At 35.7% G+C, this 27,922-nt stretch overlaps 1 protein-coding gene and 1 pseudogene across 8 annotated transcripts in view; both read right to left on the reverse strand.

Moving 5' to 3' along the window:
* Nucleotides 1-27,922, reverse strand: part of Exoc4 (exocyst complex component 4) — an 816,538-nt gene that overhangs the window by 680,628 nt on the left and 107,988 nt on the right. For all 8 annotated transcript variants that reach the window (XM_021237603.2, XM_004856313.4, XM_087204413.1 and 5 more), the window contains one exon: nucleotides 3,542-3,716. In XM_021237603.2, the coding sequence (XP_021093262.2) occupies nucleotides 3,542-3,716 (175 nt within the window). The remainder of the gene's footprint in view (nucleotides 1-3,541; nucleotides 3,717-27,922) is intronic.
* On the reverse strand, nucleotides 3,726-27,049 carry LOC147829595 (kelch-like protein 5 pseudogene; annotated as a pseudogene).

A 27,922-nucleotide genomic window follows, 5' to 3' on the forward strand; every position in this document is an offset into this window, starting at 1 on the left:
AAGGAGTATATTTTTCAAAAATGTCATTAACATAAAAGGAAAAGAAGAAATGGAAATTTCAAGTTTATAGCAAACAAATGTAGTATCTGATCCCAGACTGGTGTCTCTACTGGAGGTACAAAAAGAACTATGTAGAAAGAACATTATTAGGTCATTAAAACAAAAGCAGAATATATACACTAGATTAGATAAATGGCTGCCAAGTTTTCAGATGAAAACATTTGTGTGTGTATAGATAGATAAAGAGATAGAGATAGATACACAGAGAGAAAAAACTGACTTTAAAAAGTGGTAAAATGTTAACAATAGGTAAATCTGAATAAAGAAGTACATGGTGGGGGTTCCATTCTTATTATTACTACTTTCTTAAAATTTGAAACCATTTCAGAATTTAAATGTGGGCCAGGGATGTAGCTCAGCAGTGCCATGCCTGCCTGGTAAGCACAAGGTCCTGAGTACGATTCCCAAAACTGGGGGAAAATAAAAAAACAAAGAATTAAAAAGTAGTAAGATAATGTAAACACTCTTGGGTTGGGTCTTTTTGTTTCTGTTTTTAATCCAATATGATCTCTGCCTTTTAATTGCAGTTTAATAATTTATATTTAATATAATTATTTATATAATTGGTATAAGTAACATTTTCCTATTCATGTTCTATTCTTCCCACTTTTGCTTTGTTTTGTATCTTTTCTTTCTTTGTAGTTCTTTTTTTAGTTTTCTGGTTTCTGCTTTAATGCCTTGGATTAATCAAATATTTATTCAACATTCAACTGTATCCTCCTCACTGACTTTTTACCTGTAGTTCATTTTACTGTCTTCGTGCTCTGGGGATTAAATTGAACATCCTTAACTTATTATGCCTTACCCTAAAAATTATAGCTCTTAATGTATGTTGCATGAAACTTGAAACAATAGTTTTATTTACACTACTTCTATCCTTGGTGCAGTCATTGTCATACATTTTAATGCAAAATATAAAACCAACATATATTATTTTTGTCTTAAACATAAATTAAGAAGTTCTAAATTAAAAATTTTTAAATTAAGAAATGAGAAAAAGATTTTACTTTTGGCCACACATTTACTATTTCTGGCTCTCTTTACTTTTTCTTATAGTTACCTGAGTTATCATCTGGTACATTTTCCTTCGGTTTAAAAACCTCTCTACAATATTTCTTAACATGCAGATATAGTGATGACAAATTCTTTCAGCTTTAGTTCACTGAAAAATGGCTTTATTTTATCTTTATTTTGAAGGATATTTTCAGTTCATACAAAATTCTAGACTGACAACTTTTGGATTTTCCAGCACTTTCAAGATTACATTCATTGATTTCTAGCTTGCATTCCTTCCAATGAGAAGTCAGTTATAAATTTTTTCTCTGTTTACCTGTAGGTATTATGTCCTCCTTTCCTTTAGCTATTTTTTAAGATATGAGGGAGAGGTCAACAACCTGCTAATATGTCTAGATGCTGATTTTCTTTTTGTTACTCTTGTTTGGGATTTGTTAAGCATCTTGGATCTGTAAGTTCAGATTTTTCAACAAATTTGAAATTTTTGACTATTCTTTCTTCTGATCTTCTCCACTCTAATCTCTCTGTCCCTTCTCCTTCCATACTTGCAATCCCACAATTGTTAGATTGTACGATATTGTCCCAGAGGATACTATACCTTTGTTCATTTTTCTTTTTGGTCTGTTTTCTCTGTGTGCTTTGGTTTGGATGGACTGATCTATCTTCAAGTTCTCTGATCCTTTCTTCTATGGTACACAATTTGCTCCTAAGCCCATTTGGTGAATTTTTCATTTGAGGCTCTAATTTTTGCCAGCTTTTATAATCCTGCTTATGAGTCATGTTTTCTTGCTTTTTCATATGAAAGAATACTTCATTATTAATAATCTGGATCATATTGTCTTACTTTAATGAGTTTTGTTTTGTTAGGGAGTTAACTTATAGGAGGCTCAGGCTGCTCTTCTCACACCGGCTGGTTTGAACCCCAACATTTCCAAGTACTCTGTGACTCCTTTTGGAATCTCCTTTCGGCTCACAGTCTCACAGCAGCTGTTTTCTGCTATGCTTTGTAGTATGCACAGCTTTGTATCTGATCAAAGAGCTCAAAGACATTGTTTTTAAAGTTTTCTGGGGATCTTTTTCCACATAATTCTCACATCTCAGTGTTCTAGTCCACAAATCCCAGCTTCCTCTACATCCCTAATCTCTGTTTCCTCTGCTAGGAGAGTCTCCTGCCTTCTTTTTAGACTTCACTTCCCCCTGCCATAGTTTGGAGAGTGCTCCCAGGAAGAAGGAGGGATGAATGTGGTGCTCACCTCATGAGTTATCTTCTCTCTTTTTCTGTGCTACCTGAGTCCATCCGATTTTACAGTTACTTACAGAAATAGATAATTTCATCATGTCTAGAACCAGAAATTCCTAATTCTAGGTATTTTTGAAATAGCTCTAAAATCTATTATCCTTAAAATAAACAGTTGACATGAAAGACACATGTCACTTCTATATGACAAATTAACAAACCAAGATACAGAATGTTAAATAACCAGCCACTCCATAAAAATATTTAATTCGATGCACAAATATTCATCAAGTCCCTGCTACAAGTAGTAATTTACAAAGTTGGTAAAGAAAAAAAGAACTCAAAAAATGTAGTTTCAACCCACATTATTTCTACTAAACCATCAATAAAAAAATTTACTGTCCCAAAAAACTGTCTTATGAATATCCAAGAATCAATCATTCAATGTACCAGAAGCATACCTCTATCCTCAATTTGTAATTTACATTCATGATTTCTTTTTATTGCAAAGATTTCTATTTGCATACAAGCAATTGCATTCCTACACAGTTACACTTTTCAATTCCCAACAGATACTTATTTTTTTTCATATTAGGGGATACTACCTAACCAAGTCACTTCTATTTACCTGTGTCAAAATTGCTTCAGCTAACTCTTAATTGTATTTCTAATTTTAATCTGCCCAAATAAAATGTATTTTGCTGACACATAGAAAGAAAATATAATACAATTTCCAAATGCCATCTCAGTAAACTGCAATACAATTCTTCTTATCTTCAAACAAATCAATCAAAATGATACATAATAGCTTACTGATTTAGTCTCATCTCTCAGAATAAGCTCATTTAACCTAATATATGCAAAAGGTAAAGGGAAACAGTCAATAAAATTAAGCTTTATAAAATAGATTTAACATTTCATACTTATTACCTTCATATATGATTAAACCCAGAAAAATAAAGTACATTAGAATAGAAAGTTTCTGTACATCCTTGATTACTACATATTGAGAATATGTTCCTATTTTTGAAGCATAGCCAAAAACAAGTTTGTTAAAAGGCCTTGAAGATGGAATGTTAATGGTATCAGAAGTTATCACCTTTAAATGGAAACACTACTTCCTTGGCCTGTTTATGATTCTTAAGGTAGTATTTTAGGTGGCTCATTTTTTTTTGCTCTTCCAAATTACTGTCCTGAATCAAGACACTATCCTTTATATAAAGTCCTCACCTGCAGCACATCCTGGATCTTCACCCACACATCTGCCATATCATACAGTTTGATCTCTTCCTGCTGAGTCACTGGAATCCCAACAGCTTCCTGCAGGTATCCCAGCACCACAAAGTGTGCAGTGGCCACAGCATTAAACTTGTCAAACAGCAGCTCCAGCAGCTCTAAAAGTAACCTAGTGGCAAAACAAACAAATAACATACACATGCGCACAGATGTTTTACACTGGCCTGAAAGAAAAACAAACATCAATCTGAGGTGAAGCACAGTAGTATACTTTGACATAAACAGAACAAATAGCAAATTTCAACAGATTTGATTCAAACAATTATAGAATCTAAGCAACTTTTAAAAATTTATCCAAGCCTCATTTTACTCTGCTATAAAATGGAAATGATTTAAGAATTTAAATTGTAAACCTAAACCAACAGTAGTAGCTCAGTAAACATTTGTTTCTTTTTTAACATAGTTCAATAACTACAGTACTACTGCTCTATGTTCACATAGGCCACCTCTCTGAGGAATTCAGCCATTTTTTTCAGACATCAGTTCAGATGTTACACAGAATATGCTATCCCCTAGAAATAAGCTGGGCTGGTAAGAATACTAAACCTTTTAATCCTGGAAAGCTGTGCTTACTGCCATTCAAATGTATGGCCTAGGACCAGGGATTTAGCTCAGTGGTTCCAGCGCCTGCCTTGCAAGTGCGAGGTCCCAAGTTTGATCCCCGGTACCAAAAAAAAAAAAAAAAATCAAATGTATGGCCTAAGGTGCCTGAAAAAAAGTATACAAGTGCCAAGCAATCTGACTTTCACTACAGGGAACAGCTTAGGCATCCACATCATCTCATTTATTATAGTGAGATACGCTGGACACATATTACTACATCGATTTTATATGCTCAAGGACACAAAATGAGGTTGCAAGGCAGCTGGGCCTAGAACAAAAGTTGATTTCCATGTCAGTGCATTTAGCCACCTACCTCTTACACCATTCTAGGATGTAGATGTATGCTTAGAGATAGCACAGTGCTTTCTGTCATGGACTCAAAGTAATTCCTCCACCACTGTTTATAGCTTCACTGAACACCCTTGGCAAAATCATTTCTTCCTCTGAACTTGCACAGTATTTTATCCTGCTTTCAAGGAACTTACCACATGTGCTTCACATATGTAGCTCAGTAAATGTGGGTCACATTCATTTATATACAGATATTTTACCTCTCTTCTCTACTATTAGTCTTCAAGGAGACCCACTGCCTTGTGCTCAGGAGCACTTAGAACAATGGTTACCAAATATTTGCTGAATGAACTTAATGTGTATATCACGAATGAGTACAGAAACTCTTGGAATTTAGGCTTTATTGTACAATATATTGTATGGTTTTCAGTTCATAGCTCTTGAATGGACTATTAAACCAACTTGGAAAGTAGGAAGAAAAACCAAAAGAGCTTGAAAGAAGACCTTGACAGAAATGTCGACTGCCATAAATAAGAGGTTGTAACTATAATCTCATCAAAATGTACAGCATATTATCTACTCCTATGGCTTCTTTACTGCCCAATTATTATAATGAATGTGCCAATGTGACAGCCCATAACTATCTTATGATAAAATCCTAATATCATTTTGACATTGTAATTTAGATGAGACAGAATCACTAGAATTTACGGAGTACTCCCAAGTCTAGGATATACGTAATCTACACGTGACATATTGTATTTGTAAACAGGAGCCATTCTACCTTTACAGCAATAATTAAAAAAAAATTTTTAGATATCAGTTCATATTTATAATTACATATGCTGAAACTTATAATTACATGTGCTGAAAAATCTTCCTTCTCATCTGTGTTATTGGAGAACTATTCAAAATATCAACAGAGAGGTACAAAATATGGAAAGATGTGTCAAAACATAACAGTGAAATAGTTAATTCAGTGTTGGGAAATAATCAGTATAAAACTGGTCTGTGTTATCACATACAGTAAATATTGGGTTAAGCAAACACTCTACTTTTCAAATAGAGATTTTATACTAAATATGTAAGACTGTGGCTCCCAAATAGAAATCTATAGACCATATGTATTTTTCAGTGGTGGATAGCAAAATAAGAAAAATAAAAACACTACACTGACTTTTCACAAAGGTAAATTTATTTAATCTTATATTTTTTATACCCTCTTGGTAGGAAAATCTCAGTTATTCTGTCATGGTGATAGTTATGTCATCAAATGTCCTCACTTGATAAAATTAAAATTCAATGACCATATGTTATACTCAATATTTTTTGAAAGGATATTGATCTACAACATTCAGGAGCCTGAAGCACACTAGGGGCCAAAGTCCGTGAACTTCTAGGTATAAGACTATGTACTAGTAAGAAAGCTGAAAACACTAGTAGAGAAGCAACTCTTATAAATGCATGGGTGCTGCTGTCTGCTTATCTCCAGGACCAATGAGCTCCATGGCTACACACCTTATCTATCTGTCAGTTAAGGACAAGAGCAGCTCTGCAGTCAGGAGCAGTGTTCCATTTAGAAAAGAGACTCAGCAGGGAAATGAGGTATAAGATGAGATTCATAGTATCCATTAGCATCATGAAAATAGCTAACCTTGATGAAATGCTGAGATAATGCCAGCTTTGGCCACTCCTGAAGGCTCAAGGCTAAAACAAGCCTGTTCCTCTTTAGTGGCCATCATAGCCACAGGGAAAAGAGAAGGGAGGTAGAGAAATAGCTAAGAAGAGACAGGTCAAGTGTGGAAAGACTCCACTGGTAACTCTACTTACTTTGAGCCTTCCACTCATTTCAGAGAGAAGGAATCTCTCCTCTGTCTTACCACAGCCCAAACATGCAGTGTTAAGACCAGCAGCTAAGGTCTCAAAACTAAAAGTTTTTGTGCTCCAAATGATACCACAAAAAAAGTGAAAAAGAATCCACAAAATGGGAGAAAAGATATGCAAATCTTTTGTAAACTTGTAAAAGACCTGTACCTAGATATCTACAGAACTCTTATTACTAACTTGTAATAAAGAGAAAATAAATATTAAAAAGGACAAAGAAACCAGGCATTGTAAAAAAAAAAATAAAAAATAAAAAATAAATAAAAAAAATAAAAAGAAAAGAAAAAAGAAAAAAGAAACCAGGCATCATGATGCACACCTATAATCCCAGTCAGAAGCAGAATGGTGACAAATTCAAGCCACCCCCCCCAACCAAAAGAACCAATAAGCGTCAAAAAGATGCTCAACATCATTGCCCATTGGTGAAATGCAAATCAAAATAAAAATGAGAGAGCACTTCAATTGACCACAATGGTTTTAAAATCAAAAAGATAAACAAAAAGTGTCGGTAAGGACACAGAGAAACTGAAACTCTTATACAGCGCGAGTAGGAATATAAAATGGTACAGCCACTGTGGAAAATATCTTGGCAGATTCTCAAAACACTTACATATAGTTATCATATAGACTCAGTGATTTTACTTCTAGATATATAGTCAAGAGTAATTAAAATATGCATACACACAAAAATGTGTGTACAACATTCATAGCAACATTACTGATAATGCCAAAAGATCAAAATAATCCAAATCTTGAAAATATTATGCTAAGTGAAAAAAGTCACAGAAGACTAGCTATTGTGATTCCTTTTATATATATAACATATAAGGATAGGAAAAGTTACAAAGACAAATAACAGTACTGGTTACTTAAGTGTGGGTGGGAATTGACTGATAAAGTATAAAGGATTTGTTTTGAGGGCAAAAAAAAAAGTGTTTCAATACTAAATAGTGGTGTTCATTGAAAAACCTGTGAATATACTTTAAAGGCCCTGAATTAGATATTTTCAACTGGTGAAATGTATGGTACGTGAAATATATCTCAAAATAGCTGTTTAAAAGAAAAAATAAGGCCGGGGATTTAATTCACTGGCGCCACACCTGCCTCGCAAGCGCAAGGTCCTGAGTTCGATCCCCGGTACCAAAAAAATAAATAAATAAAAGGGGAAAAAAGCTGTAGCTCTGAGGATATTGAAGGTCTAACATCTCTTCTGTGGTTTAGATACAGATATGTTAAGTATAAGGCATTACATCTTTAAGTACTTCTATGCAAGGCAGGAGCTCAGGAGAAAGACTGATACTGGAAATTTGAAAAGTACAAATATTTGAGAGGATGAGATCATTCAGAGAAAATATGCAGAGTAAAAATAGCAGGCAAGGGGCAGAGTCCACACTTGAGGAAACAGCAGCACTAAAAAGACTGTTAGGAGTGGTTAGAAAGGAAGAAAGAAGCCAGAAGAAATTTTGGAAGACAAAGGAAAGAATATCAGCAGTCAAATTCTATACAGAGGTAGATAAAGGAAAGTAAAAATTTACAACTCACAGGTCCCAGGGACCTGGGCAAGAAGGGTTTCAGCAGATCAATGGAAGGTGAATTCAGTAGTGGGATGAGCAGTGATAAGGATAGGAAAAAGAAAACAAAGTCAATCATAGGGTTTTCAAAAGTATACCACTCCTCACCAGCATGTACACTTCTTAAAAAAGAAAAAGCAAGAAAATGCTCCCTTCATCCATCAAATAAAAGAGATTAGAAATTACATATATAAGCAGGCCATAAATCTACACACTGGCCTGATTTAAACCTACTGGAAATAAACTGAAATATGTCATTAATATTCATATACACTCTCCAACTGCCCACACAGCACAAGATTGTGAAAACAAGCATTTGCCTTTAGCTGCAGACACACTTAGGATGAACTAAGCACACAAAGCACCACTAAAATAATTCTCCACCCACTGCCTCCACAAAATATTAAATAAAAGAAATAAAACATTATATTGCAGTTAGCTCAGCTGCTTAAATCAAGCTCAGATCGAGGTTTTCACTACTGATCTAAAAGACAATAGATCAGCCAAGATCATTAAATTACCTGATGATTCCTTATCCTGAATTGAATTATAAAAGGCCTCTTACAGGAACAGGCTAAGAACCTTAGAGGTTTGAATTCCCATTAACTGCAATTTCTATCCTTCAGAAAAAAACATAATAAACACACACCCCTCTTACAAATTATTTCTTAAGTCATAAAATAGTACACAATAACATGAAGTACAGCATCATGAAAGACAGTATTTATTCTAGAAGGACAATGTGGTATAAATGCCAGGGTAAATAAAGCACTAGTATTACAAACCTAGACTTGAATACTTGCTCTCTGTTAAATAGGCACATGACCTTTCCAAACCTCAAGTACACAATCACAATTTCCTAATTACAAAGTGATTGCAAGAGTTATATGGAAAAACACAGGAATGCTTCATAACAATTACCACCTAGAATCAAGAGGAGGGAAGAGATTACAGATGTTTCCAGGCTCAGCTGTAGCTCTGTCCTTACCACAGTTTAATTAATAAAGTCTTGCTTGTATTCCGTAAGATACACTGTATCTTTCTAATAAAAGCTCTTTAATTAAATTAGTAGTATTTGGGTTAGTGTTAGTTATAACAAAAAGAGATTCAGAGAATAAGAACCAATTCCTTCATTCCTTTGTATTACTCTAGTCCTTTCAAACAAAACAAAAAACCCTGATTATTACAATAAATTTAGAGAAGTGACAACATAGTGGTACACATACCCTTCTTGGTCAGAAAGTGAGAACAGAGTCCTTATTTTATGTTTCTTTGTAACCACATCTCTCTATCAACACATGAATCAATGTCTATAATGGAGAAAAGTGAAAGTTGGAGGAACTAAATTCACGAGTAAGAGTAAGCAATGCAAGATAAAAGTATTAGGAGAAATCTAAGATTCAAGATACTGACTGGACTCTTTCCTCTTCATGAGGGGTGTTATGGTTTGTGTTTAGATGTCCCCCCAAAGCCTCATGAGGATGAGGTGGGACTTTCTTTTTCAGACGTGGTTGAATCTGGAATGTGGAATGCTGGCGTTAAGGGCTGTGATTACTAAACCACTATGCGGGAGTGATTGGTTTGGCACTGCCCTAATTCCCGTAGTCTGAGTAAGATAAAAAGGGGAGAAAGATACTGTTAAGCTCTCTTGTTACCTTTGCTACCTTGTGTGTGCCATGTTGTTATTCCTGTCTTGGAGTCAGCCAATTATGGACTGAAACTTCTAGGAACTGCAAGCCAAATAAACCCTTTCCCCTCCAACTTCGGGGGTCAGTTATTTTGTCTCAGCAATGAGAGAAAAGTAACTAACTAACACAAGGGAAGTAGCTAAAGGTATAAAGCAGAAGATCTATAATAAAGGAAAGCTGAAAGGAGGGGTGGGAGGGAGGGAGGGAGGGAGAGAGAGAGAAGCAGAAGGCCTTCTCCAGTCTTACGAAGTAGCCGCAGCACTTCTGTTCACTGGCCACTCCCTCCTTTTGGAAATACTGTCATCCACTGGCCCCACAACATCAGACTCTTCTGTTTTCCTTTCATCTCTTGGTTGTTCCTACTCATTAACCTCCTATACAGCCTCTTCATGTCTGGTCAATCCTTCTCAATCCTCATAGTCTCTCTAGGTGAGTTTATTTATCATGTCTTCATTACCATCTACTAACAACTGCCAAACATTTGGTGGAAAAATTATTCTCCAGAGAGATAAATCTCAAACTTAACATGACTTTAATGAAATTCATCTTTCCCAGATTTACTGTTCCATGTTCCCAAATCAGTGAACAGTACCACTTGTCCCAGCAAACAACCTTCACCTTACTCACATCTAAGATTTCACCAAGTCCCCTTACCACTATACTACCTCTCAAATAAGCCTGTTTGATTCCATTGCCTCTGTTACCAGCAATGGAATGTACTCTTCCCATAGTTTTTTTTTGAAGAGTATTAACATTCACATATGTAATTAGAGTTTACAAATGTACAAAACTTTAGGTAACAAACACTTTAAACGTATTTTTCAAACATTCAATTAGCCCATTCCCCCAAAAGTGTCTGATTATAAAGAAGCACAATGGATTACTAATTGTGGAAACCATAAAAAACAAGGCAGGGGAGGCAAACAGACTTGAGAACATAAATGACTATCTAAACAATTTTGTCAATCGTAAAAGACAAAAAAATCAAAACAGCTTTTGTAATATAAAAGCAAACAAATTCATATAATTAACTAGGTGAACATTATAGAATATGATATTTATTTTCTCTACATAAATTTGCATATCTTAAATTTAATGTAAAACATCATGTTTCAATTTTAGTTGAAGAATAGTATACATGTAGTTCTTGGTGACTCTTAGATGTAATGGAATGAATATTTAAATAGGCCCCAAAGATCTTATCAAGTGTTTATTTGGTCACTGTTGTTTTAATGCTTTAGTATTATTCCTCATTTACTGGACTAACCCAATTTTAGAAATAAAATCCACAACCAAAGCAAATGCAATGTAGCTTTTGCTGAAAAAATTAAATAGTGTATCTTTATCATTAAAAGTGATTGTGATTAAACAAAAATTACTGTAACTCATGTGTAGTAAACTTACAGAGCAGTATTTTAAGTTTTATATATGTTTGCACTGTAATAAAATAAATCTGGGTAGTGGGAATAAAATGTGCTTGATTGTGAATGAAATAAATTCCTAGTTAGCACTGGATTGTTTGACCAGTGGATTTGCCCTCATATTTTATATCAGAAACATGTTCACAATTTTCCAGTTGTAGTCCTGACTTATTAAGGAATGAAAGTATTTGATCCTGGTCCATCTACTCCTTCCTCCCTTGGTTTAACATCTTCACTTTGAGATGAGGCACTTTGTGCCCAGGAATGTGGGATTGCACATCTGCTAAAAATTTACCCACTGATAGAACATCTGTACTAAATTAATAAAGGATGAGGGTGTCTTCACTTAGAAAACAATGCATATAAATGTAAAATTGTAATTTTACAGTCACAGTACAAGTTCAAGTTCTTCCTAGGCACAGTGGAGCAACATGGGTCCACTCATTTGTCTGGGGATCATAAGCCTCCACTATATTAGGATAAGCCTGTCCATCGTTCCCTCCAACGGCATACAATTTATTACCAAGTAAACAGACTCCCACTACATCTCTGCTGATGCTCATAGATGCTACCTCAGTCCACACATATGTTTTGGGATCCTATCTCTTCACACAGTCTGAGTCTGGAAGTCAAGTTGGATGTGGGGGCATCATGTCCTCCAATAGCATACAGCAGACCATTCCAAGTTGTTTCTCCGACACCACCTCTCCTTTTTGACATCTGTGCACACAGTGTATGAAGATCAAAGCATTCTACTGATTTGAGAAAAGAACTTCCACCACGACCACCAGCTGCATAAAGTTTTCCACTGAGTACTGCCACACCTACTGTGCTCCTGGGTGTGGACATAGTGGCAACAAAATTCCACTGGGGAGCTTGTGGGTCCCACCTTTCCACCGAGTTCAGATAGCTCCAGCCATTGTGCCCTCTGACTGCATATGTGGGGCCTTCCAGCACAGCCACACCAAGGCCAGGTCTATGTGTGGACATACGTGGCATCACACTCCAAGTTTTTGTTTTGGGATTGTAACACTCTACAGTGTTCAAAGTCTTCAGTCCATCTCTCCCTCCAACCACAAACAGTTTGTCATCTAACACCGCAACTCCGAATTGTAGCCTTCTCCCATTCATAGTTGCCACAGCAGTACACATATTTGTACGGAGATCATACTTTTCAATGCTTGTTGCGCCTTTTGTTGAATACATTCCTCCAATTGCAAATAATGTACCAACAGTTGACTTTCTAGGTTTTGTTTGAGGACTTTGTAACATGGGTCGTCTCTCTGGTAATGATACTTCATTGCTTCAATAATGAATTTCTGACATTCTATGTCATCCTGAAAAAGTGCATTATTTTCCATATCTGCCAGGAACTGTGGTGCAAGAAGAGGTAGCCTAATACAAGCTAAAAGTTTACTGAGATCTTTCCTTCTCTGCTCTAAATTGTGACAGACCCAAGTGAGAAGCGCATTCAATATTGTCTCCTCATTAGGAATGCTCATGTCATCACTGGCCAGGAGCTTTGCAATTTCACTGGCTGGTAGTAATACAAATTCCTGGTTTCTGATTACTTCCATGAAATGTTCCATAGTATGATTGTGAGCCACTTTATGCAAATCTGTACAACCTTGGCCATCAGCAAAAGAACAGATTCCAAGACAGTTGGATGGGTGAAGCTATTTCATTAAAAACTTACAGCATACCTCCACAACCTGTGAAAACTGAAGGAGGCAGGCTGTAGATAACAGGCACTCAATATTATCTTCTTTTAACTCAAGGCGGCCTGTATATGCATACTAAATCAAGGACCATACCTTCCATTTTTATTTTTTTCCCGTCTTGCCACTCTGACATCATTAATAAACATGGCAGCAAAATAATCTTAGGACAGAGGAGAGCACCAATCTGTGAGCTGGAATTCTCCAATCACCAGAAACTAAAATTACATCACATAACTGTGTCTCAAAACTTTTCCATTTTTTTAAATGTTTGTTCAGCATGATTAAGGGCTTGAAAAAATTCATCGGATGAACATGGCTCCACAGTATGACAGGATAATGTCTGACTACTACTGGAAGTCCGCATCAAGCTCCAGGGGTGGCCAGGGATCACAGCGAGGCGGGGCAACCAGGCGGGAGGAGGAAGAGGGGAGGCGGGGGAGGAGGGGAGGAGGGGAGGAGGGGGCCAGAGGACTGAGGAGAGGGATGCTAGACCCCTCGCGCGTCCCCAGCCCCTTCCAGGCAGCTTCACCTCCAGCCACCAGCCGCCAGTCGAGGGCAGCAGCCAGCTACCCTGCTCAGTCAGGCCTGGCCAGGCGGAACTCGTCTCTTCCCATAGTTACTGAAACAGCCTTCAAACTAGTGTTCTTTCCTCCAGTTCTTGCCTCTTCCTTTTTTAGACTGTCAACTCACTGAGGGCAAAAATCTGTTTGACTCATGCCTGCATTCTTGTATCTGTCATAATAGCCAGCAAATCACAGGCAATAAATGAGTATTTATTGAATGAAGAAATAAAAAGTGGACTCCAACAGAATGGGAGGATAGAGGCCTAATAATAAACAACTAGTGGTAAGGAAATAAGTGTTATTGATTATAATCTCCTGGTCTTAGAAGCCCATAATGAAAATATTTCACACACAACTTTTCAAAGAGATAACTCTATCAATGTAAACATGAGAACATGAAGTAGTAGTTAAACTGAAAGACACACACTTTCTGAGCTAATTTTAATAATACTGCAATTAAATCTATTTTATGTTTTAAACAAGAAAACTGTCAAGATGAAGAAGGCACTTGTTCTCTAAACATATGTCCTATTACCTGGCAGATTTTAAAATCAGCTTTCTTATAAATGTAAGTAAAATGGTATTTATTCTCCCAGATCTTCTATTAACTCCTACCAGCGACTATCCCTATGTAACTAACTTATCTTCAGGTGCAACCATGGAAAAAAAAAAAAAGAGCCCTCAGAAGAAAATGCTACAGAATGGTCATATGCACAAGGCAAAAAATGTCTATGATGTAAAGCTACATCATCAAGCTGTGAAAATGTTCAATACTTCAGGTGAGATAAGACTATCTGAATCTAAATTTAACATCCAGGGAACCTTGAATTAGTCATTTGGCTGGAAAACTCATGTTTGCAGCCAAGAAGCTGCCTTACTTGGTCACGAAGAAAAGATACGCACAAGGTAGAAAATCAGTTCTCTTCCACTATTTATCTGCTAAGACCTTAACATCAGGGTTCTGCATTTTCTCACTGACAGAAAAAGGTAATAACCACACAGTATTTATTTCTCTAGCACTATGCTCTAAAAGCTAAAAAAAGTACTAAGCTCAGGGTTTACATTTTAAGTGAAGCTGATCATCATAAAATTATATCATATCAAAATGATCTTAGTTGTGCCTGCCTATATCTCACATTTTCTCAGTAAGCTTGGGTGTCCTTTCATTTCAAACTGGACACAGATCTCATTTAATCATCAAGGTTATCTAAAGCCTACTTTTAAGGAAAAAAGGTAAGCTTTAACACTTACTAATAACAGCCTCCATGTAGAAAGAAGCTACTATCTGAAGAATGCTGACTAATTCTCCATCTGTGCTATGACAAGAAAGGGAAAAACTTATTAGCAATATAGAACAGAACACAGTAGGAATAAGAAGACTGAACTGGTCCTGGCTCTATTCACTTCCTTCCTGTGTCACTTCCCCCCGTCATGTTAGGCTTCTGAATTCTGCAGAGAAGACCTCAAAAGACCAATTCTGATGTGTGACAAAATACTGACTAAAATCAGAAATAAATCTAGGCCTTTTTTCTTTGAATTAAAGTATCAGTGTCATTCCTTTAAAACCCTTTCTCCTATTTCAAAACTAGTATTTTATCATAATGGAAAATTAAAATTGTATCCATAAATCTATTTCCCAGAGATAACACAAGTTATGATTTTAGGTACATATTCTAAGTACTTTGTTATATATTATTTTTAATATAATATAAACTTTAGTACAAGACCTTTAAAGAAATTGTTTAGGTAACTAAGTTTGAGTCTCAAATGAGCTAATTAGGATCCATTTACTTTGTGGTTTCTGATCCTACTTCTTAACATGCCCAGTTATTTCTGAGAGGCCTGTCACTGATCACAATGGGGGGGGGGGTGTTGAGGAAAATGGATATATCAGTGCCAATACTGTCCTTTTCTGGGAAAAACAAAATCAGGTCCAGGAAATGAGTTAAAACATCATCTTTATATAAACCAGACAGCAAATTTACATGGTAGAAAGAGATTACTTCTAATCTCAATTCCATCACCACAAAGCTTTGTGAACCGTCAAATTATTTAGGCTTTCACATTTGCTTGGATAAACCTGGGATTAATAATAATGCCCCTGCCTGAGATAAGGCCATTGGTCATACTCACTCAGGTGAGATACCAGATTGCAGAAAGCTTTGCAATCCATGAATGCTATAAAATTGCAAAAACTGTTATGTTCTAAAACTTTAACATGCCTAAGAATCACCTAAAGTATAGTCTTGTGGGCCTTACAACCAGAGATTCCAATTTAATCATGCCTCCCCTACCATGGGGACAATTCGAATTTCAACCTCTTTTTGTTTTGTTTTTGTTTTTGGTACCTGAGATCAAACTCAGACCCTTGCGCTTGCACAGCAGGCGGAGAAAGCACTGAGCTAAATCCCCGGCCCTCGTATTTCGACCTCTTAAGTAACATTGGTGCTATGAATTCTTAGACTTCATTGTGAGTAGGACTGAAACTTTTGTAAACATTCACTTCCTCTTATTTAAAATTATTTTCTTTCCATATTTTTTATATTTATTCACTAAAATTCCTGGGCATTTAATATATGTCCACATCTAAATCAGGCTACAAAGCTAACAAACTCTTACAAACTCATAGTCTAATCAGATTAGAGACCATAAAAAGGGGATAGGCCAAGAGCTTCTAGAAGCACAAGAGCCTGGATAATATGAAATACAACCTGAGATACGCACAGGGGTTTTTGTAGTAGTAGCAGCAATTGTTGTTCTTGTTATTATTGTGTTTTGGTTTTTGTTGTTGTGGGTTTTTTAATTTGTTGGTGGGGGGGGGGGAGGTTCTGGTCTTACTGGTGATTGAACCCCAGACCTTCATATTGAGCTACATCCCAAGCCTTTTTTTTAACTATTATTTTTTTTTTTTTGAGTCAGTCTCACTAAATTGCTAAACTGCCCAGGTTGGGCTCAAAGTTTTAATCTTCCTGTCTCAGCTTTCCAAAGTGCTGAAATTCAGGTACGTGCCATGATACCCAGCTTACACACAGTACTTTAATTATATTTGCTATCACCCCTACATATAACTAAGGAAGAATTTCACTTCACAAAATTTCATCTGTGTGTTTATTTTTGTAAAGAAAAGATCCAGTGTCAGTTTAATCTTGGAGTACCTTTCGTTTTGTGAAGATAGCCCATGCCCAGAAAATGACAAGAACCAGAAGTAACTGGGCATGGTGATGCATGCCTGTAATCCCAACCCTTTCAGAGACTGAAGAAGGAGGATTTCAAGTTTGAGCCCAGCCTGGGCAATTAGTGAATTAGAAAGACCCTGTTTCAAAATTAACATTTTTTAAAGGGAGTGGGGATGTAGCTCCATGCAAAGGCCCTGGTTCCAAGTACCCCAAGAAGTGATCTTGACATGGCATAAAGGGTGACATTTAAAATTAAAACAACCCATAAAATACATTTTTATTTAGTATTCACTTAACTGGTCCAATCTCTAACCTGGGTCTGCTGTAGTATGTATTATAAAAGATATCAAAAGCAGATTTTAACTTTGTCAAATTAAAAAAAAAAACATTTAAGAAAGGTAAGATTGGATAAAATCTCTGGCCCATTCAACCAAAATCCTTTTTTCTAAAGACTATAAGCAAAAAAAAAAGCACAACCAGAAAGCTATTCAACTTAATCTTTCCAAAACATTACTTGAACATTATTGATATTACCAATTCACATAATTTGTTATAGAACTATTATCAATTAGTTTATTTAAATCTCACTACAAAAGTACATAGACTTGGGACCTTCCATGTTAATGAACTGTGTATCTTAGCAATTAGAGTAATAAGTCTAATATGCTAAAAAAAATTCCTTTTATTTATTTTAAAAATGTTTCAGTAAAGCTGTAGAGGATATAACCTAGTTAGAGACTAGTGGACTTTTTTCTATATATTCCTGGTTCATCCTATTCATATTCTTCAATATTTAACAGCTGGGTGTATTTAAAGCATGTTCTGACTGATACATGTAATCGAAAGTAGAGATTTAATCAAATGGAATCATAATCACTGAAGTTAAATTTACTTGCTTCCCACTTGCTTTGATTCGAATTAACTACTCATCTAAATTACATCAAGGCCCTTTTTGATTTTGGGGATGTCCATCCAGGTGTTACATGCAATGCTTAGCAATGGCTACAAGAAGTCATGAGGACAAATGCTTGACCCTGCTTCAAAGCTGCTCTTATATGACTTTTCTGTAAAATAAAATGACCAATTTCTACTAAGTCCCGCATTTCAGATACTTAGGAGAAGAGTAACTAATACAGAAAAAAAGAGATGAAATGCTATTTTGAAAAAGAAATACACGCTTTACTCTAGCCACAGGTCTAAAAATATCAGGAGAAATACTTCACTTCACTTCTTTCATAAACATTATATATGTATTATAAAACTAACCTTGGGGCCCTGGGCCTTTAGATTTCCTCCATTTTATTAAGAATGCTCTATTAGGGCTGGGGATTTGGCTCAGTGGGGCCACTGCCTGCCTCAAAAGCGCAAAGTCCTGAGTTCAATCCCTGGTACAAAAAAAAACAAAAACAAAAACCTCTATTACACTAGTATGTCCTCCTGCGAAGTTCTAAACTCTAACTTTTAAAATATATATTTTCAAATTTTGCATTAATAATTCAATTCATCTCTGAAAACTTACACTCTTCACAGGCTGAGAAACCAGGGATAAAATATTTTGGGAAGTGAAGCAAACATAAACCTTGAAAAGGTCATGACTATAAAGTAAATGATTCAGAGTGAGAATTATTCAATGAGCACTTAATGCTAATCCTGACAATCAAGTACATGACAGATATACAGATAGTAGAATTAAAAGGGGTATACAATCCATTATAAAACAGTATACAAGTATGGGCTCTGATTAAAAGTAGTGTGGCCTCTCCTTCAGATTCCATATGTATCAAAGATATATAGTAAGTCCACTTTATCTGTGGTTTTGCTTTCTGTCGTTGCAGTTAACCACTGTTAACTGCAGTCCTAAAATAGTGGGAAATTCTAGAAATAAATAATTTATAAAGTTTTAAATCATGTGTCATTTTGCACACTATGATGAAATCACCTCTTTGTCCTGCATATCTACTCTGTATTCTATCTGTCCAATAGTCACTCGGCAGCTGTTTCATTTATCACCTCAACTGTCATGGTGTGTATGTGCTCAAGTAACCTTTACATGGCAGCCTAATGCTGTTACAATGTCTACATCACTTACCTTAATAATCCCATCATGTATATATTTTATCACCTCACCTTATCACAACAAGGATGAGTACAGTATTTTGAATGACAACATTCATATAACTTTTATTACAGTATATTGCTATAAATGTTCTGTTCTATTTTCATGTTAGTTATTATCATTAATCTCTTCCTGTGCCTACTTTACCATCAATATATATGTATGGAGAAAGTAATATATATATATAGGGTTTGGTACCACTCATGCTTTCAGGTACTCATTGAGGGTTTTAGTACACCCTATGGATAAGGAAGTACTACTGAACTATAAATATAGAGGGTCCCCAATCGCAATGGTTCAACTTCTAATGCTTTTTATTATACAAAGGGACAAAAGCAAAATGTGTCCAGTAGAAATTGTACTTTAAATTCTGAATCTTGGTCTTTTCTTGGGTAGCGATGGTAGACAGTGCAATACTTTCTTACGACACTGAGCTAAAGCAGCAAGCCACAGCTCCTCATCAGCCACACACCCATGAGGGTAACAACTAATACACTACTATAACGTATGTTGCTAAGCTTTGGTATTAAACAGGTTAAGTGTACTAAATGCATTTTGATATGATATTTTTAATTTACCATGGGCTTATTGGGATATGACATAAGTCAAGGAGCATCTGTATTAAGAATGAGTGCTTGGGCCGGGGATTTAGCTCAGTGGTTTCGCCACCTGCTGCGCAAACGCAAGGAAATGAGTTCAATCCCCGGTACCAAAAAAAAAAAGAATGAGTGCTAATAAGTACTAGAAGTCTGGATGATTTCTTTTTTTTTAATCTAAGAATGTGGAAGACCTAGTATGATACCAAATCCAGAATCTATAAAAGAAAACATTTATAAATATAGCCTCATAAAAACAAAACTGTCTACATAGCCAAAAACATCACAACGAAAAAGCAAAATGAACTGCAGAGAAGTTGCAAAATAAATCTGAAAGCATCAATTTCTTAAATATATAAAGAGTTTCTACAAATCAGTAAAGAATTTATTTAAAAGGAAATTAGAGTATTCACTGAAAGGAAATAAACATTATTTAAAGACTGGATTACTGAAAACATCAAACATCAAAAAGTAAAGGTGACAGGGGGCGAGGATTTAGCTCAGTGGTTTCGCTGCCTGCCGTGCAAGCTCAAGGACCCGAGTTCGATCCCTGGTACCAAAAAAAAAAAAGTAAAGGTGACAGGATAATAAACCACCCTGTACCCATCCGTGGCTTCAGTAAGTGTCATTTTTATGCCTTTTTAAAAAATCTGTATCTTCACTCATTCTCAATACCACTAACTTTGAAGCAATATATCCATATACTATAACACAGCATCACAAAAAACAAATTATTTTTATACAAATGAAAAGCTGAACTTCACTCATAATAAGAAAAATGCAAATTCAAACCATGCTAAAAATACCACTTTTCACCTTTCAGATTGGTAAAGAAAAAAATACATGATACAACCTATTGGCAAAGGAATACGTATATGAATCACCAAACATTATCCATGACATAAAAAATTGCCATCATCTCTAAGAAAAGCATATTTGCAACACTCATCAAAATTTAATCAACCACAGAGGTCAGCAAAAACTGCAAATGGTACATGAAAAACCTGGGCCCCTTTCTTCTCATATCTTAGATGCCAACCTTACTACATATCTAGAAGACCAAATGATAGGTGCCAGCAAATGAATGCAGCCTGACAACAACAACAATATAAAATAATAACAGTTCCCTTACTTTATTATAAAAAATGATAATATAAGCTATTTCCTAATGCCTACCTACCCAGACTAAATAACATACCCATGGTCATATGCTTTCATGGCATATTTTCCATGTTCTTTATAGCTATTCCCATAAGGTTCTTAGATTAAAGCCTTTCTTCCCCCTTTAAATTACTCCACGAGGATTAGGACCATGTCTGTTTTGTTTAACACTTTTGTCTAATGTCTGGTCCATGGAAGATGTAATATATGGAATTCATTTTTTCATTGAATAAATATTTATTATGGGTCAGGTGGACACTATGCTAGATTCTCCAGGTATGGTGCTGAACAAGGTAAGTTGTTTTCTCGTCTTTTCCATTCTAGAGGGAGTCAGAAAACTAACCAAACACACAGATAGATACACACTGTCATAAAAAGAAACTTAACAGTATCTAGTTGGTCTAAAAACAAGTACCACAGTTTTCCTCACTAAAATTTAGTATGGACATTCATACCCTCATAGGCATTTTCACTTTTAATGATTTCTTCTGATTAAAATAACTTCAGTAAATATTTAAATTAATATTTAAATAATATTTTTTCAATATAATTTGATATGTTATAAAATGGCAGAGAGGCATACAACACATATAGCCTTATAACCCAAACACAACTACTTTAAGCTTTAAAGGGTATTTCCTATTATCTCTGACTTTCTACTATATTACAGTAAGCACAAGGCATGCAATTTTCTCTTCTTTTCATGGCTTATACTTAATCTTTCTTCTTCATAATAGAGGTCAATGAACATTGCAAAATGGTCTCCTTCCAAAAGAAAGAAAGGTTTTCCTGACAGCCATGGTGCCAACTTATTTAATTCTTTCTGCTCTTTTCAAGATTAACAGTTTTAGCAAAATAGAGCTGGGCTTCAGCATCTCCTGCAATAAATTTCTGCTTCACATATAAACAGGCCAATTTTCAAATAGATGGAGTAGTTGCTGTATACATGCCAATAGCTCTTTCCCCACATTCTCCTCTCTTCCTTATTCTTCACAGGATTTCACACACCTTTGAGGAGAATTTTTTCCTTCCATTTCTTCCTCATGCTTTTATTTGTTAAATACTATTCAACTCTTAACAGCTTCTTTGACATAAAATGATACAAAAATACTCATGAGCTAGATTTTGGGAAAGAATCAACAATTAAGCAGCAGAAGTTGAAGAAACTGGTTCTGATCTGCAGAGGATGCAGGCCACATTTACCATCTGAAGGTGAATATTCTGCCTGCCCTTCTGGAAAAATAATGGGTAGCAGGTGGTTTTAGTAGATTACCAAAGCACCTATTGCCCTAATGTTTATCAAGCGGACAATACTAGTTGAATATTTTCTTTTAATAGTGTGTGGAGGCATAGAGACACCAAAAGATTGTGAATGAAGAGAAAAGATGAAATATTCTCTGATAAATAGACCATAGTTTGGTAGATAAAAATAAAATAAGTGAGTCAACAAAGTGACTTTTTTAAAACTGAAGAAATATTCTGGCTCTGTAGGAATTAAAGCAAGGCAGAATTCACTAGACTGGTTTCTTCTACATTTCTAGCAAAATAACACACAACATTAATCCTCTTTGCATAACGACAAATGAAAAGAGGCCAGCAATGCATCATAAGCAGAATACACTTAACATGATGATGATGAACAATGAAACTTTTAGGGAAAGTTACAATGGTATCTTGCCTCAGAAGAGCATTTATATGCTAATGTTTTAGAATAGGCTATTACTTTTGGGTTGAGAAAGAACATACACGTTGGTGAGGGAAGATTCTTGGGATTGTTTTTCCCTATGCTCCAACTTTCTTTTCCTTAAGGAAAACAAATTTTTATGCTTATAACCATAAAACTTCTTAAATAGCAATAATTCAACATTATTATGCCAAGTACTGTGATTTTTACCTGTCTCTGAAACAAATATCACTAACATCTTCCTAAGTCTGATGCACACAAACCATGCAAGCTTCAAGGGATATTTCACAATATCCTTTCCAAAATTCCAATCCTCTAAAAGTAACAATGCTAATCACTTTTGAATGATTAATTCAAAAGAATTAATTCTTGAGTTTTAAATCATTTAACATAACACAACAACCAGAAACCTGCTCAAAATAATCAGTCATTTGGAATCCCAATCTAAGGATTTAATCTTTGATCTTCTAAAGAAGTGGCTCACCTTAAATGTTTGATTTCTCTGTAATAGTTTATGTCATAAAAAAAGTTTTCTGACCAAAAATTTATAAATCATTATGTTTTATACAATGTCATTCTGTTATACATAAGAAGCTGAAGCAGCTTGTTTACTTATTAGTGTTCAATACATCCTGCCTGCAAAAGCTTTCTAAAATACTGATCAAAAAAATGAAAAAAACTGAAGGAAAAAATGAAATAAAGTGAAGGAAAAAAGAAAACTTCTGCTGACTCATTCCTCATTGAAAAACATTTAGTATTTCCTGGGGCAGTGAGCTGAATTTCTACTTCTACTGCCATAATTTCCACTCACAAATTCTGGAAAGGTCTGAGGCAATAGAAGAGGAAGAGGTCAAAATCCTGTGAAAGACAAAATGTTTTTAAAGGTACCGTAATGAGATCTGCAGAAGTTATTATCTGTGCCCTTTTGCTTTATTTCCAGTATATATTATAGTAATGTTATTTCTCTATGAACATTCAGTATATTCGTCTAGGGACTTATAGCAACAGGGCAAATAGCAAAGCAGAATTTCAGACTATTCATTAGTAAGAAGTCAAAAGGTCTTTATGGAAATCCAGGCACTAGGCAAAGAAAGAAGAAAAGCAAAGTTCAATTTACAATCGTTCCTTGGCTTCTCTGGATCATGACATGAGTGATTAAAAAAAAAAACACTGAGATGGAAGAGGGCACCATAACAAACACATGCATTCATATACATAAGTATGCATGCATTGTATTTGCTGGTGATACTCTACTAAATAACTTTAACATACATCCACATCTAAAGCAAGCCCTGTAAAATAGGTATTATTTTCCACAGATCATAAAACTGGAATACAAAGTCAGTTCTTCTCTCCAAAACCCATGTTCCTCAATAATTTGCTTTGAAACATTCTTTTTTAAAAGCAGAGTACACAGCACTTTTTTTTCACCAACACCTGCATGTTTGAATGAGGTTCACAGAGAATCATAAAATTTTAAAATACAATTAAAATGAACGTTATTTAGATACAGAAAAGAATATAGAAAATGTAAATAGACTACATTAATTCTTCGAAAAAATTAAAAGTCGGGGAAGTCTATTCTAAATGAACTAATATCATTTCTCCTTCAATTTAATTTTTTATAAAAATTTAAAAGTTCCAAGTACAAATAGTAAAATTTCCTTCACATCATATTAACAAGATTCTAACCTCTTTATATCTATCACCTCCCAGGAGCTCATATGCTTTGAACAAATGAGAGGACAGGCTCCACTTTGCCTATTTTCACATGGAAGTGTGATCTCCATGATCTTTTTCCTTCAAGCCAAATTCCTGCCTTTTACATGTCTGGTATATGTAGGAGTTAGGAAATAGAAGCAGAGAATCAGGGATTGAGGCAGGGGCACGAGGACAGAGGACTTTTTACAGTGAATCTTTTATTTTCCAAGAAATGCCCACTTTCAAACACTGTCAGATGACACTGGTCTATTATGTTCTCAAATCCTGTTGGGTGAACATGATCCAAAATATAGTAATGGTAGGGGAGAAACGCATTAGACAGAATGCCAGCACTGCCATTCAATGTTGGAAATTGTAACAGATGAAATGCTACAAGATGCTGTAAAATACTCAAAGGCTGAAATAAAAGTAAACCATTCCGTATACACCAATAGCCATGTTCAAAAATGTATTTATTATGACACCTTGCTAGCTGAACTGAAAAGAAACATAGGTCTGCTGTACTTAGCAGGGATTTCTCATGGTAATCACAGAAATGTAAAAGACTTTTGGAAAAGCAATGAGTCAAATACATGGCATAAAATTTATGCCCTTGTAAATGTGAGGACTTACTATGCTTTCAATTTGGAAATTTATCCTGGAACTCAGCCATCAGGTCATAATTCACATAAACCAAATGATGTTATGAACAAACTTGTTGTTCCCACCTCCCAAACTAATCAGAATGTGACATTCAACAATTGGTTTACCACTTTCCAATCCATATTACACTTGCAAACAGAGCACAAGTTGAGCAGTATAGAAACTGTACACAGGAACAAAGCAGAAATTCCAAAGAAAACATTGCAAATTCAAACAGATAATAGGACAATCTTTAGATTTCAGAAAGATTTACACTGGCCTCATATAAGGCAAAGAAAAACAAACTGGTATGGCTCATGTCAACATTGCACCACAATGGAAATGTTGATAGGGAAACCTGGACAAAACAGAAGGTTGAAATGGAAATTTTCTAAAAGTAAAGGTACAGTAGACATTGCTGATGAGTTATGCAGCAACTATGATGTCATTCAGAACACAAAGCCTTTACCAACACTTGTGTTTTACTCAATCTTAAACATGTGTGGCATAAATAGTCTGATAGTTTACAAAGAAAATAACAAGTGTAAAATAGCAAGAAGAAATTTTCTTAAGAGGATTGGGATTGGAACTCATAAGAGATGATTTACAGCAGAGTAAAAACAAAATGTTTCTGCCCAGGGAACTACGCAAAAAAACTGTGGAGCACATTGGTGAGCTGACAAGTGAATAGGCAACATTCCGAAGACCTACTACAACAACAGGAAAACTAAAAATATATCAACTGTGCCCTGTAAGGACAGGAAAACAAAACATACGTGCTATCAGCGTAAGCAATATTTGTGTACGGAATATGCAATTGTCCTGTGTGAAGACTACCTTGGGTGTGACAATTGAAGCAAAGATTATTTTTGTTGTACGGACCCAGCAGAAATCCAGAGGATCATCAATACCTACTTCCAGAACCTATACGCCAATAATATGGAGAACACAGAAGAAATGGACAGATTCCTAGATACGTATGAATTACCAAAGTTGAACGAAGAAGACCTAAAAATTCTGAACAACCCAATATCAACCAATGAAATTGAAAATGTCATTAAAAACTTATCAACTAAGAAAAGCCCAGGCCCTGATGGCTTCCCTGCTGAATTCTACAAGACATTTAGAGAGGAACTGTTGCCACTACTGTTTAAACTCTTCAATGAAACTGAAAGGGAAGCAATACTCCCAAATTCATTCCTGGAAGCAAGCATCACCTTGATCCCCAAAGCAGAGAAAGACCCAACTGAAAAAGAGAACTAAAGGCCAATATCACTAATGAACATAGATGCAAAAATCCTTAATAAGATAATGGCAAACAGAATGCAGAAGATCATCAAGAAGATCATACACCCTGATCAAGTGGGATTCATCCCAGGGATGCAGGGATGGTTCAATATATGCAAATCAATCAATGTAATACACTATATCAATAGAGCCAAGGACAAAAACCATATGATTATCTCCATAGATGCAGAAAAAGCATTTGACAAAATCCAACATGCATTTATGATAAAAATCCTACAAAAAATTGGAATAGATGGTCTCTACCTCAAACTGATAGAACCCATCTATGAAAAACCAACAGCCAATAGCATACTAAATGGTCAAAAACGGAAATCCTTCACAGGAACAAGACAAGGATGTCCACTATCACCACTCTTGTTCAATATAGTTCTGGAAACATTAGCCACGGCAATTAGACAAGAGAAAGAAATAAAAGGAATAAAGATAGGTAATGAAGAAGTCAAATTGTCATTATTTGCAGATGACATGATACTCTATAGAGAAGACCCCAAGAACTCCACCAAAAGTCTTCTAGACTTAATAACCAAATTCAGTCAAGTAGCTGGTTACAAGGTCAACACACAAAAATCAATAGCTTTCCTCTACACCAATGACAGACTCACTGAGAGAGAAATAGGGCAAATAATTCCTTTCACAATAGCATCCAAAAAACTGAAATACCTAGGAATCATCCTAACAAAAGAAATCAAAGACCTCTTCTCTGAAAGCTATGACACTCTGAAAAGAGAGATTGAAGATGATATCAGAAAATGGACAGACATCCCCTGCTCCTGGGTAGGAAGGACTAATACAGTGAAAATGGCCATACTTCCAAAACTTCTATATAGATTTAATGCAATTCCAATTGAGATTCCAGCAGCATACTTCATAGACCTCGAGAAAACAATCCAAAAATTCATTTGGAACAAGAAGAGACCCAGAATAGCAAAAGCAATTCTAGGTAAAAGAGACATGGCAGGGGGTATCACAATCCCCAACCTGCAACTCTACTACAAAGCTACTGTGATAAAAACAGCATGGTACTGGCAAACAAACAGACTTGAGGACCAGTGGAACAGATTACAAGATGCAGAAACAACGCCAGGCACACTCAGCCATCTCATCTTTGACAAAGGAGCCAAACACCCTCACTGGAGGAAAGATAGCCTCTTTAATAAATGGTGCTGGAAAAAGTGGGTTTCAACTTGTGAAAGATTAAAACTAGACCTGTATCTCTCACCATGCACTAAACTAAAATCAAAATGGATTAAAGATCTAAATATTAAAATAGAAACTCTGAACCAGTTGGAACAGAGGTTAGGTAGAACCCTTGAAGACATCGGTGTAGGAAATGATTTTATGAACAAAACCTCAGTTGCCCGTGAACTAGCACAAACAATCAACAAGTGGGATCTCTTCTTATTAAAAGGCTTCTTCAAAGCAAGAGAAACCACCAGCAGTGTGAAGAGACAACCCACAATGTGAGAAACAATCTTCACCTGCTCTTCGTCAGACAAAGGTCTACTATCTCGAATCTATAAAGAACTTAAAAAGATCAGACCTCCGAAATTCAAAGACCCAATCCGAAAATGGGCATCTGAAATGAACAGACATTTCTCACACAAAGAAGTAGAAATAACAAGTAAATACATGAAAAAATGTTCAACATCACTGGTCATTCGAGAGATGCCAATGAAAACAACGCTGAGATTCCACTTCACTCCAGAAAGAATGGCTGCTATCACAAAATCAACCAATAACAAATGCTGGCGGGGCTGTGGGGAAAGAGGAACCCTGCTCCACTGCTGGTGGGAGTGTAGACTGACGCAACCACTGTGGAAAGCAGTATGGAGATACCTCAAAGAACTAGGACTCAAAGTCCCATTTGACCCTGCTATTCCACTGCTGGGGATCTTCCCCAAAGAATTAAAAGAATCATACCACAGTGATATATGTGCGCCCATGTTCATAGCAGCACAGTTTGTAATAGCTAAAACTTGGAAACAGCCCAAATGCCCATCAACTGGAGACTGGATATAGAAAATGTGGTTTTTTTATAAAATGGAGTACTACTCAGCCATACAAAATGAGAAATTAGAGACATTTATAGCTAAGTGGATGCATACTGAGGCGATACTCTTAAGTGAGATAAACAGGACACACATGAATAAATTCCGAATAGTTTCTCTGGTGTGAGAAACTGAAAGTGT

This window comes from Heterocephalus glaber, unplaced genomic scaffold (genome assembly GCF_053883595.1).
Source record: "Heterocephalus glaber isolate CG9 unplaced genomic scaffold, H.glaber_assembly_v1.0 deba00000546, whole genome shotgun sequence".
Taxonomy (NCBI): domain Eukaryota; kingdom Metazoa; phylum Chordata; class Mammalia; order Rodentia; family Bathyergidae; genus Heterocephalus; species Heterocephalus glaber.